A 19,283-nucleotide genomic window follows, 5' to 3' on the forward strand; every position below is an offset into this window, starting at 1 on the left:
GGTGTGAATTGTAATGTTAATTAGCATTATGGGAGTGGTTAATTAGCGTATCTAGCTTTTGGGAGCATGGGTTGCACACTTGGGGGGTGATTGTAATGTTAATTAGCATAATTGGCGTGGTTAATTAGCAAAAATAGTAATTAGGGCATAGGTTGCACAGTTGGGGTGTGATTGTAATGTTAATTAGCATAATTGGCATGGGTAATTAGCATAAATAGCAAATAGGGAATAGGTTGCACACTTGGGGTGTGATTGTAATAGTTAATTAGCATAATGGGCATGAGTAATTAGCCTAAATAGCTTATGGGGGCATGGTTAGCACACTTGGGGTGTGATTGTAATTATTAATTAGCATAATGGGCATGGTTAATTAGCATAAATAGCTTATGGGGGTGTGCTTTGCCCACTTGGGCTGTGGTTGTAACAGTTAATTAGCATAATGGGCCTGATTTGATACTATTTAAATTTTTATGTGGTTTAGCTTTGCCAATTTAATTTCAAGGGGCGTGGCTTGCCCTTATTTGAATATTGAGGGCGTGGCTCGCCCATAAATGGACATTGGGGCGTGGCTTGCCCATATTTGCATATTGTTTACATATTTACATATGGTTATCAATGTTAAATATGGGTTGTCTGTATTTGCATATTGAGGGCGTGGCTTGCCCATATTTGCATATTGGGGACGTGGTTAGCAATGTTCAGGGGCGTGGCTTGCCCATATTTGCATATTGATTACATATTTACATATTTACATATTTACATTGGGTTATCAATGTTAAATATGGGTTGTCCGTATTTGCATATTGAGGGCGTGGCTTGCCCATATTTGCATATTGGGGACGTGGTTAACAATGTTAACAATGGGTTATCCGTATTTGCATATTGTGGGCGTGTCTTGCCCATATTTGCATATTGAGGTGGTTAACACTGTTCAGGGGCGTGGCTTGCCCATATTTGCATATTGGTGACATATTTACATATTTACATTGGGTTATCAATGTTAACAATGGGTTATCCGTATTTGCATATTGTGGGCGTGTCTTGCCCATATTTGAATATTCAGGACGTGGTTATCCATGTTAACAATGGGTTATCCGTATTTGCATATTGTGGGCGTGTCTTGCCCATATTTGCATATTGGGGATGTTAACACTGTTCAGGGGCGTGGCTTGCCCATATTTGCATATTGGTTACATATTTACATATTTACATATTTACATTGGGTTATCAATGTTAAATATGGGTTGTCCGTATTTGCATATTGAGGGCGTGTCTTGCCCATATTTGCATATTGGTTACATATTTACATATTTACATTGGGTTATCAATGTTAAATATGGGTTGTCCGTATTTGCATATTGTGGGCGTGTCTTGCCCATATTTGCATATTGAGGTGGTTAACACTGTTCAGGGGCGTGGCTTGCCCATATTTGCATATTGGTTACATATTTACATATTTACATATTTACATTGGGTTATCAATGTTAAATATGGGTTGTCCGTATTTGCATATTGAGGGCGTGGCTCGCCCATATTTGCATATTGTTTACATATTTACATTGGGTTATCAATCTTAAATATGGGTTGTCCGTATTTGCATATTGTGGGCGTGTCTTGCCCATATTTGCATATTGAGGTGGTTAACACTGTTCAGGGGCGTGGCTTGTCCATATTTGAATATTGGGGTGTGGTCTGCCCAAATTTGCATATTGGGGGCGTGGCTTGCCCTTATTTGAATATTGGGGGCGTGGTTATCCCTGCTCAGGTGAAGGCACAGGTGAGGGGAGGGGCAGGACTCGACCAGGTAAAGGTAGAATTTAACCAGGTAAAGGCAGAACTCGACCAGGTAAAGGTAGAATTTAACCAGGTAAAGGCAGAACTTAACCAGGTAAAGACAAAACTCAGCCAGGTAAAGGCAGAACTCGACCAGGTAAAGGCGGAACTTAACCAGGTAAAGGCAGAACTCAGCCAGGTAAAGGCAGAACTTAACCAGGTAAAGGTAAAACTTAACCAGGTGAAGGCAGAACTCAACCAGGTAAAAGTAGAATTTAACCAGGTAAAGGCAGAACTTAACCAGATAAAGGCAGAACTTAACCAGGTAAAGGTAGAACTTAACCAGGTGAAGGCAGAACTTAACCAGGTAAAGGCAGAACTCAGGTGAAGGCAAAACTCGACCAGGTAAAGGCAGAACTCAACCAGGTAAAAGCAGAACTTAACCAGGTAAAGGCAGAACACAACCAGGTAAAGGCAGAACTTAACCAGGTAAAGGCAGAACACAACCAGGTAAAGGCAGAACTCAACCAGGTAAAGGTAGAACTTAACCAGGTAAAGGCAGAACCCAACCAGGTATAACAGAACCTGACTAGGTAAAGGCAGAACTCGACCAGGTAAAGGCGGAACTTAACCAGGTAAAGGCAGAACTCAGGTAAAGGCAGAACTCGACCAGGTAAAGGCAGAACTTAACCAGGTAAAGGCAGAACTTAACCAGGTGAAGGCAAAACTCAGCCAGGTAAAGGTAGAACTTAACCAGGTGAAGGCAGAACCCAACCAGGTAAAGGCAGAACTCAACCAGGTAAAGGCAGAACTCAGTCAGGTAAAGGCAGAACTCAGCCAGGTAAAGGCAGAACTCGACCAGGTAAAGGTAGAAACAAACCAGGTAAAGGTAGAACTCGACCAGGTGAAGGCAAAACCCAACCAGGTAAAGGCAGAACTCAGCCAGGTAAAGGCAGAACTCAGCCAGGTACAGTCACAGGAAATACCTGTGCAGGTGACAACCTGGGCGTGTCTGCGGCCACAGGTGAGGGGTGGGCGTGGCGAATTCCGGACAGGTAAAGGGGCGTGGCCAGCCTCAGGTGAAAAGGGAAGATTTCGGACAGGTAAAGGGGGCGTGGCCAGGCTCAGGTGGGAATGACGAATTCCAGACAGGTGGGAATGACGAATTCCAGGCAGGTAAATGGGGCGTGGCCACGCTCAGGTGAAAAGGGGAGAAATTCCAGACAGGTAAATGGGGCGTGGCCAGGCTCAGGTGGGAATGACGAATTCCGGACAGGTAAAGGGGGCGTGGCCAGGCTCAGGTGGGAATGACGAATTCCGGACAGGTAAAGGGGGCGTGGCCAGGCTCAGGTGGGAATGACGAATTCCGGACAGGTGGAAATGACAAATTCCAGACAGGTAAAGGGGGCGTGGCCAGCCTCAGGTGAAAAGGGGACAAATTCCGGACAGGTAAAGGGGGCGTGGCCAGGCTCAGGTAGGAATGGCAAATTCCCGGGTAATTCCAGACAGGTAAAGGGGGCGTGGCCAGGCTCAGGTAGGAATGGTGCATTCCCAGGTAATTCCAGGCAGGTAAAGGGGGCGTGGCCAGGCTCCGGTGGGAATGGTGAATTCCGGACAGGTAAAGGGGGCGTGGCCAGGCTCAGGTAGGAATGGCACATTCCAGACAGGTAAAGGGGGCGTGGCCAGGCTCAGGTAGGAATGGTGAATTCCGGACAGGTAAAGGGGGCGTGGCCAGGCTCAGGAATGGTGAATTCCCAGGTAATTCCAGACAGGTAAAGGGGGCGTGGCCAGGCTCAGGTAGGAATGGCGCATTCCGGACAGGTAAAGGGGGCGTGGCCAGGCTCAGGTAGGAATGGTGAATTCCGAACAGGTAAAGGGGGCGTGGCCAGGCTCAGGTAGGAATGGCGCATTCCCAGGTAATTCCAGACAGGTAAAGGGGGCGTGGCCAGGCTCAGGAATGGCGAATTCCCAGGTAATTCCGGACAGGTAAAGGGGGCGTGGCCAGGCGCAGGTAGGAATGGTGCATTCCCAGGTAATTCCGGACAGGTAAAGGGGGCGTGGCCAGGCTCAGGTGGGAATGGCAAATTCCGGACAGGTAAAGGAGGTGTGGCCAGGCTCAGGTGGGAATGGTGAATTCCGGACAGGTAAAGGGGGTGTGGCCAGGCTCAGGTGGGAATGGCGAATTCTGGACAGGTAAAGGGGGCGTGGCCAGGCTCAGGTGGGAATGGCGCATTCCCAGGTAATTCCGGACAGGTAAAGGGGGCGTGGCCAGGCGCAGGTGAGGGCGCAGGTGAGGAAGGTGACACAGGAGCGATGAGGAGGCGGCGGCGGGAGCCGGGAGTGCGGCCGGAGCTGATTCTGCTGATTCTGGTGCTGGTGGCGGGCGGTGAGAGGCGGTTTGGGGGGATTTTGGGGAATTTTGGGGAGTTTTAGGGTTTTTTGAGTTTTTTTTTTTGGCAGAGAATCGTGAGGGGATTTTGGCACAAATCGTGAGGGGGTTACAGAGTTTGAGGGGATTTTGGGGGTTTTGAGGGGATTTTGGGGGTTTTGAAGGGATTTTGGGGGTGTCTGAGGGGATTTTGGGGGGTTTTGAGGGGATTTGGGGTTTTTTGAGTGTTTTTTTTGGCAGAGAATAGGGAGGGGATTTCGGTGGGAATCCTGAAAGGATAAAGGAGAGTCTGAGGGGATTTGGGGGGTTTTGAGGGGATTTTGAGGAAAGTCTGAGGGGATTTGGGGGTGTATGAAAGGATTTTGGGGGGGTTTTGAAGGGATTTTAGGGAGTTTTGAGGGGATTTGGAGTTTTTTGAGGTTTTGTTTCGGCAGAGATTCGTGAGGGGATTTTGGTGGGAATCCTGAAAGGATAAAGGAGAGTCTGAGGGGATTTGGGGGGTTTTGAGGGGATTTTGAGGAAAAGTCTGAGGGGATTTGGGGGTGTCTGAAAGGATTTTGGGGGGGGGTTGAGGGGATTTGGGGGGTTTTGAGGGGATTTGGGGTTTTTTGAGTTTTTTTTTTGGCAGAGAATAGTGAGGGGATTTCGGTGGGAATCCTGAAAGGATAAAGGAGAGTCTGAGGGGATTTGGGGGTTTTGAGGGAAAGTCTGAGGGGATTTGTGGGGTTTTGAGGGGGTTTTGAAGAGATTTTTGGGGAGGTTTTGAGGGGATTTGGAGTTTTTTGAGATTTTTTTTTTGGCAGAGAATCATGAGGGGATTTCGGTGGGAATCCTGAAAGGATAAAGGAGAGTCTGAGGGGATTTGGGGGGATTTTGAGGAAAAGTCTGAGGGGATTCGGGGATGTTTGAGGGGATTTTGGGGTTTTGAAGGGATTTTGGGGGGTTTTGAGGGGATTTGGGGTTTTTTGAGTGTTTTTTTTTGGCAGAGAATCATGAGGGGATTTCGGTGGGAATCCTGAAAGGATAAAGGAGAGTCTGAGGGGATTTGGGGGGATTTTGAGGAAAAGTCTGAGGGGATTCGGGGCTGTTTGAGGGGATTTTGGGGTGTCTGAGGGGATTTGGGGGGTTTTGAGGGGATTTGGGGTTTTTTGAGGGTTTTTTTTGGCAGAGAACAGTGAGGGGATTTCGGTGGGAATCCTGAGGGGATTAAAGAGAGTCTGAGGAGATTTGGGGGGTTTTGAGGGGATTTTGAGGAAAGTCTGAGGGGATTTGCAGGGTTTTGAGGGGATTTGGGGGAGACTGAGAGGATTTGGGTGAATTAGACGGGATTTGGAGTTTTTTGAGGGGGTTTTATGGCAGAGAATCGTGAGGGGATTTTGGCAGGAATCCTGAGGGGGTTAAAGAGAGTCTGAGGAGATTTGGGGGTTTTGAGGGGATTTTTAGGAGAGTCTGGGGGGATTTGTGGGGTTTTGAGGGGATTTGGGGGTGTCTGAAAGGATTTTTTGGGGTGGTTTGGGGGGATTTTGGGTGTTCTGAGGGGATCTGGGGGGGTTTGAAGTGTTTTGATCGGAGTCTGAGGGGTTTTGAGGGGATTTTGGAGGGTTTGAGGGGATTTGTGAGGGAATCGTGAGGGGATTTTGGCGGGAATCGTGATGGGATTAAAGAGAGTCTGAGGGGATTTGGGGAGATTTGAGGGGATTTGGGGGGTTTTGAGGGGATTTGGGGGGTTTGAGGGGATTTTGGGTTTTTTTTTTGAGGTGTTTTGATGGGGATTTGAGGGGATTTGGAGAGGGTTTGAGAGGGAATCGTGAGGGGATTTCGGCGGGAATCCTGAGGGGGTTTAGGAGAGTCTGAGGGGATTTGGGGGTGTCTGAAAGGATTTTTTGGGGTGGTTTGAGGGGATTTTGGGTGTTCTGAGGGGATCTGGGGGGGGTTGAAGTGTTTTGATCGGAGTCTGAGGGGTTTTGAGGGGATTTTGGGGGTTTTGAGGGAATTTTTGACAGAGAATCGTGAGGGGATTTTGGCGGGAATCGTGAGGGGGTTAAAAATCTGAGGGGATTTGGGGGGGTTTGAGGGGATTTGGGGGTGTTTGAGGGGATTTGGGGGGTTTTGAGGGGATTTGGGGGGGTTTTGCGGAGATCTGGGGTGTTTTGAGGGGATTTGGGGTTTTTTGAGGGTTTTTTTTTGGCAGAGAATCGTGAGGGGATTTTGGCGGGAATCCTGAGGGGGTTAAGGAGAGTCTGAGGGGAATTGGGGGGTTTTGAGGGGATTTTGAGGAAATTCTGAGGGGATTTGGGGGTGTCTTAAAAGATTTTTGGGGGTTTTGAAGGGATTTAGGGCGTTTTGAGGGGATTTGGGGTTGTTTGAGGGGTTTTGGAGGGTTTTTTTGGCAGAGAATCGTGAGGGGATTTTGGCGGGAATCTTGAGGGGATTTTGAGGAGAGTCTGAGGGGATTTGGGTTTTTTTGAGGGGTTTTGGGAAAGAATTGTGAGGGGGTTAAGGAGAGACTGAGGAGATTTGGGGGGTTTGAGGTGTTTTGGGGGGTTTGAGGTGTTTTGAGGGGATTTGTGAGGGGATTTTTGGCAGGGAATGGCGAAGGGATTTCGGCAGGAATCGTGAGGGGATTAAGGAGAGTCTGATGGGATTTGGGGTTTTTTTTTTTTGAGTTTTTTTGGTGGGAGTCTGAGGGAATTGGGGGGGGGGGGTTTGAAAGGATTTTGGGGAGTCCTGAGGGGATTTGGGATATTTTGGGGGTTCTGAGGAGATTTGGGGGGGTTTGAGGTGTTTTGATGGGATTTGGGAGGGAATCGTGAGGGGATTTTAAGGAGAGTCTGAGGAGGTTTGGGGCAGACTGAGGGGATTTGGGTTTTTTTTTTAGTGGATTTGGGGTTTTTTTGAGGGGATTTGGGTTTTTTTAAGGGGATTTGGGTTTTTTTTGAGGAGATTTGGGGAAGACTGAGGGGATTTGGGGACTTTTGAGGTGTTTTGATGGGATTTGGGAGGGAATCGTGAGGGGATTTTAAGGAGAGTCTGAGGAGGTTTGGGGCAGACTGAGGGGATTTGGGGTTTTTTTTGAGTGGATTTGGGTTTTTTTGAGGGGATTTGGGTTTTTTTTTGAGGGGATTTGAGGAAGACTGAGGGGATTTGGGGACTTTTGAGGTGTTTTGATGGGATTTGGGAGGGAATTGTGAGGGGATTTTAAGGAGAGTCTGAGGAGGTTTGGGGGAGACTGAGGGGATTTGGGTTTTTTTTTGAGTGGATTTGGGTTTTTTAAAGGGGATTTGGGTTTTTTTAAGGGGATTTGGGTTTTTTTTGAGGGGATTTGAGGAAGACTGAGGGGATTTGGGGACTTTTGAGGTGTTTTGATGGGATTTGGGAGGGAATCGTGAGGGGATTTTAAGGAGAGTCTGAGGAGGTTTGGGGCAGACTGAGGGGATTTGGGTTTTTTTGAGGGGATTTGGGGTTTTTTTGAGGGGATTTGGGTTTTTTTGAGTGGATTTGGGTTTTTTTAAGGGGATTTGGGTTTTTTTTTTTGAGGAGATTTGGGGTTTTTTAAGGGGATTTGGGGTTTTTTTTGAGGGGATTTGGGGAAGACTGAGGGGATTTGGGAACTTTTGAGGTGTTTTGATGGGATTTGGGAGGGAATTGTGAGGGGATTTTAAGGAGAGTCTGAGGAGGTTTGGGGGAGACTGAGGGGATTTGGGGTTTTTTTTGAGTGGATTTGGGTTTTTTTAAGGGGATTTGGGGTTTTTTAAGGGGATTTGGGTTTTTTTTGAGGGGATTTGGGGAAGACTGAGGGGATTTGGGGACTTTTGAGGTGTTTTGATGGGATTTGGGAGGGAATCGTGAGGGGATTTTAAGGAGAGTCTGAGGAGGTTTGGGGCAGACTGAGGGGATTTGGGTTTTTTTGAGGGGATTTGGGGTTTTTTAAGGGGATTTGGGTTTTTTTTGAGTGGATTTGGGTTTTTTTAAGGGGATTTGGGGTTTTTTTTGAGGGGATTTGGGGAAGACTGAGGGGATTTGGGGTTTTTTTTGAGTGGATTTGGGTTTTTTTGAGTGGATTTGGGTTTTTTTAAGGGGATTTGGGTTTTTTTTTGAGGAGATTTGGGGAAGACTGAGGGGATTTGGGGACTTTTGAGGTGTTTTGATGGGATTTGGGAGGGAATCGTAAGGGGATTTAGTAGAGCGTGAGGGGATTTGGGTTTTATTTTGAGAGGTTTTAAGGGGATTTCGGTGGGAATCGTGAAGGGGATTTTAAGGAGAATCTGAGGGGGTTAAGGAGAGTCTGAGGGGATTTTAGGAAATCTGAGGGAATTTGGGGGGATTTGAGGGGATTTGGGGAGACGGGGAGGATTTGAGGGGATCCTGAGGGGAATTAGGGGATTTTTGAGGGATTTGGGAGGGAATCGTGAGGGGATTTGGGGGAGTCTGAAGGGATTTGAGGAAATCTGAGAGGATTTGGGGTTTTCCGAGGGGTTTTGGGAGGTTCTGAGGAATTTTGGGGGGTTCTCAGGAGGTTTTTGGGGCGATTTGAGAGGTTTTTGGGGGGGTTTTGAGAGGGTTTTGGGTGGTTCTCTGGGGGTTTGGGGGCGATTTGAGAGGTTTTTGGGGGGTTCTGAGGGGATTTTGGGGAGTTCTGAGGAGATTTGGGCATTTCTGAGGAGACGTGAGGCAGTTTTGAGTGGTTCTAGGGGGGTTTTCGAGGGCTCAGAGGGGATTTAAGGATTTCTGAGGGGGTTTTGGGCAGTCCTGAGGGGATTTTGGGGAATTCTGAGGGGATTTGAGGAGTTCTGAGGGGGTTTTGGGGCGATTTGAGAGGTTTTCAGGGACTTTTAAGGTGGTTTTGGGGGGTTCTGAGAGGTTTTGGGGTCAATTTGAGGAGTTCTGAGTGGATTTTGGGGTATCCTGAGAGGATTTTTGGGGGATCTGAGTGGATTTTGGGGTATCCTGAGAGGATTTTGGGGGAATGTGAAGGGATTTTGGGGGATCCTGAAAGGATTTTGGGGGGATCTGAGGGGATTTTGGGGTATCCTGACAAGATTTGGGGGGGATCTGAGTGGAATTTGGGGGATCCTGAGAGGATTTTGGGGGGATCTGAGTGGATTTTGGGGTATCCTGAGAGGATTTTGGGGGGATCTGAGTGGATTTTGGGGTATCCTGAGAGGATTTTGGGGAGATCTGAGTGGATTTTGGGGGATCCTGAGAAGATTTTGGGGGAATGTGAAGGAATTTTGGGGTATCCTGAGAAGATTTTGGGGGAATGTGAAGGGATTTTGGGGTATCCTGAGAGGATTTTTGGGGGATCTGAGTGGATTTTGGGGTATCCTGAGAGGATTTTGGGGGAATGTGAAGGGATTTTGGGGGATCCTGAGAGGATTTTGGGGGGATCTGAGTGGATTTTGGGGGATCCTGGGAGGATTTTGGGGGGATCTGAGTGGATTTTGGGGTATCCTGAGAAGATTTTGGGGGAATGTGAAGGAATTTTGGGGTATCCTGAGAAGATTTTGGGGGAATGTGAAGGGATTTTGGGGTATCCTGAGAGGATTTTTGGGGGATCTGAGTGGATTTTGGGGTATCCTGAGAGGATTTTGGGGGAATGTGAAGGGATTTTGGGGGATCCTGACAAGATTTGGGGGGGATCTGAGTGGATTTTGGGGGATCCTGGGAGGATTTTGGGGGGATCTGAGTGGATTTTGGGGTATCCTGAGAGGATTTTGGGGAGATCTGAGTGGATTTTGGGGGATCCTGAGAGGATTTTGGGGGGACCTGAGTGGATTTTGGGGGATCCTGAAGGGATTTTGGGGTATCCTGAGAGGATTTTGGGGGGACCTGAGTGGATTTTGGGGGATCCTGAAAAGATTTTGGGGGGATGTGAAGGGATTTTGGGGGATCCTGAGAGGATTTTGGGGAGATCTGAGTGGATTTTGGGGTATCCTGAGAGGATTTTGGGGAGATCTGAGTGGATTTTGGGGAGTTCTGAGGAGATTTGGCCATTTCTGAGAAATTTTGAGGCGGTTTGGGGAGATTCTGAGGGGTTTTGGGTTTTGGGGTGTCAGATTTTTTTTGGGGGGGGTTGTTCTGAGAGAACCTGAGAGGGAATTTTGGGTTTTGAGGGGTCCTGGAGGATTTTGGGACCCACAGGTGACACGGAGGAGGTGGCACAGGTGACACGGGCAGGTGACATTCCTGTGGCCGGTTTTTCCACCTCGCCCCGGATGTCCGGCCAGCTCATTTTTTGGGGGAGGGGGGTGGGGGAACCCCAAAATTGGGGGGGTTGTGACGTCATCACCCTCCTAATTATCCCCAAATTGGGTCTCTGACGTCATCACCCTAATTGTCCCTCACAGGTCAATGGGGGGTGACAGCGGAGGATGAGACAGGTGAGGGGGGGTCCCGAATTTTGGGGTGCCCTGAGGGGTGGGGTCCCATTTTTGGGGATATTTAGGGGTGGGGTCCCATTTTTGGGGTTCTTTAGGGGTGGGGTCCCATTTTTGGGGGTCTCATGTTTGGGGTTCTTTAGGGGAGGGGTCCCATTTTTGGGGTTCTTTAGGGGTGGGGGTCCCATTTTTTGGGTTCTTTAGGGGTGGGGTCCCATTTTTGGGGTTCTTTAGGGGTGGGGGTCCCATTTTGGGGGGTCCCGAATTTGGGGGTTCTTTAAGGGGAGGGGTCCCATTTTTGGGGTCCTTTAAGGGGAGGGGTCTCAATTTTGGGGGTCTCATTTTTGGGGTTCTTTAGGGGTGGGGTCCCATTTTTGGGGGTCCCATTTTTGGGGTTCTTTAGGGGAGGGGTCCCATTTTTGGGGATATTTAAGGGGTGGGGTCCCATTTTTGGGGATCTTTAAGGGGTGGGGGTCCCGTTTTTGGGGGTCTTTAAGGGGTGGGGTCCCATTTTTGGGGTTCTTTAGGGGTGGGGGTCCCATTTTTGGGGATATTTAAGGGGAGGGGTCCCATTTTTGGGGTCCTTTAAGGGGAGGGGTCCCAATTTTGGGGGTCCCAGTTTCAGGGTTCTTTAGGGGAGGGGTCCCATTTTTGGGGGTCCCATTTCTGGGTTTTTTTTTAAGAGGAGTGGTCCCATTTTTAGTTTTTTTTAAGGGGAGGGGTCCCGAATTTGGGTTTTTTTTAAGGGGACAGGTCCCATTTTTAGTTTTTTTTTAAGGGGAGGGGTCCCGAATTTGGGGGTCTCATTTTGGTTTTTTTTAAGGGGAGGGGTCTCATTTTTTGGGGTTCTTTAAGGGGAGGGGTCCCATTTTTTGGGGGTCCCATTTTTTAATGGTCTCATATTTTAGGGTGGTTCTGTATTTTAGGATTTAATCCCATTTTTAGGGACTCCTTTTAACCCCAAAAAACCAAAATTTTGGGGGTTCCTTTAACTCCAAAATCCCACATTTTCGGGGCTCTTTTTTTCCCCAAAATCCCAAATTTTTGGGGACTCCTTTAACCCCATTTTTTTGGGACTCTTTTAATCCCATTTGGGGACTTCCTTAACCCCATTTTTGGGGATTCCTTTAACCTCAAAATCCCAATTTTGGGTCCTCTTTTTACCCCAAAAAGCCAATTTTTTGGGTCTTCTTTTTACCCCAAAATCCTAAATTTTTGGGGACTTTTTTTACCCCAAAACCCCAATTTTTTGGGGACTCCTTTAACCCCAAAATCCCAAATTTTTAGGGCTCTTTTTTCCCCAAAATCCCAAATTTTTGGGGACTCCTTTAACCCCAAACCCCCAATTTTTTGGGGACTCCTTCGACCCCAAAATCCCAAATTTTTAGGGCCTTTTTTCCCCAAAATCCCAAAATTCTGGGGACTTATCCGAACCCCTTTAACCCCTTCAGTGCCGTGCGGGACCCCTTTAATCCCAAAATCCCATTTTTCAGTCCTCTTTTTACCCCAAAATCTCAATTTTTTGGGTCTTCTTTTTACCCCAAAACCCTAATTTTTTGGTGACTCCTTTTTTTCCCCAAAATCCCAAATTTTTGGGGACTATTTGAACCCCTTTAACCCCTTCAGTGCCGTGCGGGACCCCTTTAACCCCAAAATCCCATTTTTGGGTTCCCTTCTACCCCTAAATCCCAAATTTTTGGGGATTCCTTCAACCCCAAAATCCCAAATTTTCAGGGCTCTTTTTTCCCCAAAATCCCAAATTTTTGGGGACTATCCAAACCCCTTTAACCCCTTCAGTGCCATGCGGGACCCCTTTAACCCCATTTATAGGGACTCCTTTTAACCCCAAAATCCCAATTTTTTGGTGACTCTTTTTTCCCCAAATCCCAAATTTTTGGGGCCTATCCAAACCCCTTTAACCCCTTCATTGCCATGCGGGACCCCGGTGCTCCGGCGCGTGGTGGGCGGCGCGGGCGCCCAGGAGGGGTGGGGTTGGGGGGGGCTGCCCCGAATTGGGTCGGGGGGATTTTTCTGGGGTCCCCCTCACCCCTTTAACCCCTTTAACCCCTTCAGTGCCGTGCAGGACTCCTTTAACCCCCAAATCCCATTTTTGGGTCCTCTTCTACCCCTAAATCCCAAATTTTTGGGGACTCCTTTAACCCCCAAATCCCACATTTTCAGGGCTCTTTTTTTCCCCAAAATCCCAATTTTTTGGGGACACCTTCAACCCCAAAATCCCAAATTTTCAGGGCTCTTTTTTCCCCAGAATCCCAAATTTTTGGGGCCTATCCAAACCCCTTTAACCCCTTCAGTGCCGTGCGGGACCCCTTTAATCCCAAAATCCCATTTTTTCGGTCCTCATTTTACCCCAAAATCCCAATTTTTTGGGTCTTCTTTTTACCCCAAAACCCTAATTTTTTGGTGACTCCTTTTTTTCCCCAAAATCCCAAATTTTTGGGGACTATTTGAACCCCTTTAACCCCTTCAGTGCCGTGCGGGACTCCTTTAACCCCAAAATCCCATTTTTCAGTCCTCTTTTTACCCAAAATCCCAATTTTTTGGGGACACCTTCAACCCCCAAAATCCCCAAATTTTCAGGGCTCTTTTTTCCCCAAAATCCCAATTTTTTGGGGACACCTTCAACCCCCAAAATCCAACATTTTCAGGGCTCTTTTTTCCCCAAAATCCCAAATTTTTGGGGCCTATCCAAACCCCTTTAACCCCTTCAGTGCCGTGCGGGACTCCTTTAACCTCAAAACCGCAAATTTTGAGGACTCCTTTAACCCCAAAATCCCATTTTTGGGTCTTCTTCTACCCCGAAATCCCAAATTTTTGGGGATTCCTTTAACCCCCAAATCCCCAATTTTCAGGGCTCTTTTTTTCCCCAAAATGCCAGATTTTTGGTGACTCCTTTTTTCCCCAAAATCCCAAATTTTTGGGGCCTATCCGAACCTCTTTAACCCCTTCAGTGCCGTGCGGGACCCCTTTAACCCCATTTATAGGGACTCCTTTTTCCCCCAAAATCCCAATTTTTTGGTGACTCTTTTTTCCCCAAAATCCCAAATTTTTGGGGACTATCCAAACCCCTTTAACCCCTTCAGTGCCGTGCGGGACCCCGGTGCTCCGGCGCGTGGTGGGCGGCGCGGGCGCCCAGGAGGGTCAGTGGCCCTGGACCGTCAGCGTCGCCTTCCGGGGCCGCCACGTCTGCGGCGGCGCCCTGATCACCCCGGCCTGGGTGCTGACGGCCGCCCACTGCTTCCCGCCGTGAGTGACCCCGTTCTGCCCGAAATCACCCCAAAAAACGGCCCAAAAACACCCTGGGACGGCCAGAAAATGGACCCGAAATCACCCTGAGATAGCCAAAAATATAACCCAAATGTGTCCTGAGATAGGCCCAAAATCACCCTGAAATCACCCCAGAAATCACCCCAAAAAACGGCCCAAAAACACCCTGGGACGGCCAGAAAATGGCCCCGAAATTATGCTGAGATAGCCAAAAATATATCCCAAATGTGTCCTGAGATAGGCCCAAAAATACCCCAAAAATCACCCTGAGATAGGCCCAAAATCACCCCGAAATCACCCCAAAAATTGCCCCAAAATCACCCTGGGATAGCCAGAAAATGGACCCGAAATTACGCTGAGATAGCAAAAAAAATACTCCAAATGTGCCCTGAGATAGGCCCAAAATCACCCTGAAATCACCCCAGAAATCACCCCAAAATCACCCTGAAATCACCCCAAAAAACGGCCCCAAAATCACCCTGGGACAGCCAGAAAATGGACCTGAAATTACCCTGAGATAGCAAAAAAAAATACCCAAATGTGACCCCTCCAGGAACCCCAAATCCTGACCCCAAATTCCCCCAAAACCCCAAATCCTGACCCCAAATCCCCAATTCTCGACCCCAAACCCCCCAAAAATCCCCCAAAATCCCCAAAATCCCCCAAAATCCCCCACAGGGAGAACCCCCTCCCTGAGTACCGGGTGACTCCTCCAGGAACCCCAAATCCTGACCCCAAACCCCCCCAAAAACCCCAAATCCTGACCCCAAATCCCCCCAAAATCCCAAATCCTGACCCCAAATCCTCAATTCTCGACCCCAAACCCCCCAAAAAACCCCAAAAATCCCCAAAATCCCCCAAAATCCCCCACAGGGAGAACCCCATCCCTGAGTACCGGGTGACTCCTCCAGGAACCCCAAATCCTGACCCCAAATCCCCCAAAAAACCCCAAATCCTGACCCCAAATCCCCCAAAATCCCCCCAAAAAACCCCAAATCCTGCCCTAAAACCCCAAATCCTGACCCCAAATCCCCCAAAAACCCAAATCCTGACCCCAAAACCCCCCCAAAATTCCCCAAAATCCCCCCAAAAAACCCCAAATCCTGCCAAAAAACCCCAAATCCTGACCCCAAATCTCCAATTCCTGACCCCAAAACTCCCCAAATTTTCCCCAAAACCCCAAATCCTGACACCAAATCCCCCCAAAAAACCCAAATCCTGACCCCAAATCCCCAATTCCTGACCCCAAACCCCCCAAAAATCCCCAAAAATCCCCAAAAATCCCCAAAAATCCCCAAAAACCCCCAAAAACCCCCAAAATCCCCCGCAGGGTGAACCCCCTCCCCGAGTACCGGGTGACCCCTCCAGGAACCCCAAATTCTGACCCCCAAATCCCCCCAAAAACCCCAATTCCTGACCCCAAATCCCCAATTCTCGACCCCAAACCCCCAAAAATCCCCAAAAATCCCCAAAAATCCCCAAAAATCCCCAAAATCCCCCAAAATCCCCCGCAGGGAGAACCCCCTCCCCGAGTACCGGGTGACTCCTCCAGGAGCCCCAAATCCTGACCCCAAATCTCCCCAAAATCCCCCCCAAAGAACCCCAAAACCTCAATTCTCGACCCCAAACCCCCAAAAATCCCCAAAAATCCCCAAAAATCCCCAAAATCCCCCGCAGGGAGAACCCCCTCCCCGAGTACCGGGTGACCCTGGGGGTGCTGCAGCTGCTGGCGCCGCCGCCGGACGCGCAGGTCCGCGCCGTGGCCTGGGTGGCGCGGCACCCGGCCTACCGCGACGGTGACACCAGTGACACCGACGGTGACAACGGTGACACCGGTGACGTGGCCGGGGACCTGGCGCTGGCCCGGCTGGACCCCCCCGCCAGCCCCTCGCGCCTCGTCCGGCCCGTCTGCGTCCCCGGCGCCGGCGTGGCCTTCGCCCCCGGCACCAACTGCACCGTCACCGGATGGGGACACGTGCGCACCGCCGGTGGGTGGCAGCGGGGACGGCCTGGGGACATTGGGGACATCGTTGGGGTCATTGGGGACATCCTTGGGATCATTGGGGACATCCTTGGGGTCATTGGGGACATCGTTGGGATCATTGGGGACATCCTTGGGGACATTGGGGACATCCTTGGGATCATTGGGGACATCCTTGGGGTCATTGGGGACATCGTTGGGATCATTGGGGACATCCTTGGGGTCATTGGGGACATCGTTGGGATCATTGGGGACATCCTTGGGGTCATTGGGGACATCGTTGGGGACATTGGGAGGGATTTGGGATGCTGGGGACATCGTTGTGGGGGGTTTGGGACATTGGGGACATCCTTGGGATCATTGGGGACAGCCTTGGGGACATTGGGGACATCCTGGGGACACTGGGGACATCCTTGGGGTCATTGGGGACATCGTTGGGATCATTGGGGTCATCGTTGGGGACACTGGGGACATCACTGAGGACATTGGGAGGGATTTGGGACATTGGGGACATCCTTGGGATCATTGGGGACATTGTTGGGATCATTGGGGACATCCTTGGGGTCATTGGGGACATCGTTGGGATCATTGGGGACATCCTTGGGATCATTGGGGACATCACTGAGGACATTGGGAGGGATTTGGGACATTGGGGACATCGTTGGGATCATTGGGGACATTGTTGGGATCATTGGGGACATTGTTGGGATCATTGGGGACATCCTTGGGGTCATTGGGGACATCGTTGGGATCATTGGAACATCACTGGGGACATTGGGGACATCCTTGGGGTCATTGGGGACATCGTTGGGGACATTGGGAGGGATTTGGGATGTTGGGGACATCGTTGTGGGGGGTTTGGGACATTGGGGACATCCTTGGGATGATTGGGGACATCCTTGGGGACATCCTTGGGATCATTGGGGACAGCCTTGGGATCATTGGGGACATCATTGAGGGGGATTTGGGACATTTTGGACATTGGGGACATCCTTGGGATCACTGGGGACACCACTGGGGACATCATTGGGACCATTGGAACATCCTTGGGGACACTGGGAGGGATTTGGGACGTTGGGGACATCCTTGGGGACGCGTCCCCGGCGCCGGCGTGGCCTTCGCCCCCGGCACCAACTGCACCGTCACCGGATGGGGACATGTGCGCACCGCCGGTGGGTGGCAGCGGGGACATCCTTGGGATCATTGGGGACATCCTTGGGGTCATTGGGGACATCCTTGGGATCATCCTTGGGATCATTGGGGACATCATTGAGGGGGATTTGGGACTTTTGGGACCTTGGGGACATCCTTGGGATCATTGGGGACATCGTTGGGATCATTGGGGACATCACTGGGACATTGGGAGGAATTTGGGACGCTGGGGACATCGTTGTGGGGGATTTGGGACATTGGGGACATCCTTGGGATCATTGGGGACATCCTTGGGATGACTGGGGACATCCTTGGGGACATCGTTGGGGTCATTGGGGACATCCTTGGGATGACTGGGGACATCCTTGGGGACAGTCTTGGGATCATTGGGGACATCCTGGGGACATTGGGGACATCCTTGGGGACATTGGGGACATCGTTGGGGATATTGGGAGGGATTTTGGACGCTGGGGACATCCTTGGGGACATCCTTGGGGACATTGGGGACAGCCTTGAGGACATTGGGAGGGATTTGGGACATTGGGGACATCCTTGGGACATCACTGGGGACATTGGGGACATCCTTGGGGACACTGAGGTGACACCACAGTGACCCCAGGACAGGGCTGGGGACAGGGAGGTGACCCTGAGGTGACACTGAGGTGACCAGGACAGGGTTGGGGACACCGAGGTGACACCGAGGTGACCCTGAGGTGACACTGAGGTGACCAGGACAGGCTTGGGGACATCGGGGTGACCCCAGGACAGGCTTGGGGACACCGAGGTGACCCTGAGGTGACACCGAGGTGACCAGGACAGGGTTGGGGACACCGAGGTGACCCTGAAGGTGACCAGGACAGGGTTGGGGACATCGGGGTGACCCCAGGACAGGCTTGGGGACACCGAGGTGACCAAGACAGGGTTGGGGACACCGAGGTGACACCAAGGTGACCCTGAGGTGACAGGGAGGTGACAGCGCTGTCCCCGCAGTGCCGCTGCCACCCCCCAAGACGCTGCAGCAGCTGGAGGTGCCCCTGCTGAGCCAGCGCCACTGCCGCTGCCTGTACGCCCTGGGGACAGCGGGGACAGCCCTGGGGACAGTGGGGACAGCCCTGGGGACAGCCGAGGGGACAATGGGGACACCCGCCAGCGACACCATCTGCGCCGGCCTCCCGCAGGGACAGCGCGACGCCTGCCAGGTGGGTGCCACCGCTGTCACCTCCCCTCTGTCACCTCCCCTGTGTCACCAGTGTCACCTCCCCTCTGTCAAGTGTCACCTCCTCTGTGCCGGTGTCACCTCCCCTCTGTCACCAGTGTCACCTCCCCTCTGTCAAGTGTCACCTCCTCTGTGCCGGTGTCACCTCCCCTCTGTCACCGGTGTCACCTCCCCTCTGTCAAGTGTCACCTCCTCTGTGCCGGTGTCACCTCCCCTCTGTCACCAGTGTCACCTCCCTATGTGCCGGTGTCACCACCCCTGTGCCGGTGTCACCTCCCCTCTGTCACCTCCCCTCTGTCACCAGTGTCACCTCCCCTGTGCCGGTGTCACCTTCTCACTGTCACCTCCCCTGCACCGGTGTCACCTCCCCTCTGTCACCGCTGTCACCTCCCCTGTGCCGCCATCACCTCCTCTGTGCTGGTGTCACCTCCTCACTGTCACCTCCCCTCTGCCGGTGTCACCTCCCCTGTGCCATCCCCGTGCCACTGTCACCTCCCTTCTGTCAGTGTCACCTCCCCTCTGTCACCTCCCCTGTGCCACCCCCGTGCCGGTGTCACCTCCCCTGTGCCGCTGTCACCTCCCCGTGTCCCCAATGTCCCCAAATCCCCTCCATGTCCCCGGTGTCCCCAACGTTCCCCCGATGTCCCCAATCCCCCCCAGTGTCCCCAAATCCCCCAAATGTCCCCAAATCCCCTCAGTGTCTCCAATGTCCCCAATCCCCTCAATGTCCCCAATCCCCTCAATGTCCCCAAATGTCCCCAATTCCCCAAATCCCCTCAATGTCCCCAATCCCCTCAATGTCCCCAATCCCCTCAATGTCCCCAAATGTCCCCAATTCCCCAAATCCCCTCAATGTCCCCAATCCCCTCAATGTCCCCAAATCCCCTCAATGTCCCCAAATGTCCCCAATTCCCCAAATCCCCTCAATGTCCCCAAATGTCCCCAAATCCCCTCAATGTCCCCAATCCCCCAAATGTCCCCAAATCCCCTCAATGTCCCCAATCCCATCAGTGTCCCCAATATCCCCCATCCCCTTAATGTCCCCAAATGCCCCAAACGCCCCCGGTGTCCCCAATGTCCCCAATCCCTTCAATGTTCCCAATCCCCCAA

The 19,283-nt window shown here is 51.0% G+C and overlaps 1 protein-coding gene across 1 annotated transcript in view; it reads left to right on the forward strand.

Annotated features, from left to right (window-relative positions):
• LOC144247887 (serine protease 33) overlaps window positions 1–19,283 on the forward strand; it is a 23,498-nt gene continuing 4,215 nt past the window's right edge. Inside the window, exons 1-5 of the mRNA XM_085593627.1 lie at window positions 1–4,159; window positions 10,510–10,542; window positions 13,641–13,803; window positions 15,502–15,812; window positions 17,948–18,156. Of these exons, the coding sequence (XP_085449753.1) occupies window positions 3,949–4,159; window positions 10,510–10,542; window positions 13,641–13,803; window positions 15,502–15,812; window positions 17,948–18,156 (927 nt within the window). The 5' untranslated portion in view covers window positions 1–3,948. The remainder of the gene's footprint in view (window positions 4,160–10,509; window positions 10,543–13,640; window positions 13,804–15,501; window positions 15,813–17,947; window positions 18,157–19,283) is intronic.

Source organism: Lonchura striata, chromosome 16 (genome assembly GCF_050655825.1).
Source record: "Lonchura striata isolate lonStrDom1 chromosome 16, ASM5065582v1, whole genome shotgun sequence".
Taxonomy (NCBI): Eukaryota; Metazoa; Chordata; class Aves; order Passeriformes; family Estrildidae; genus Lonchura; species Lonchura striata.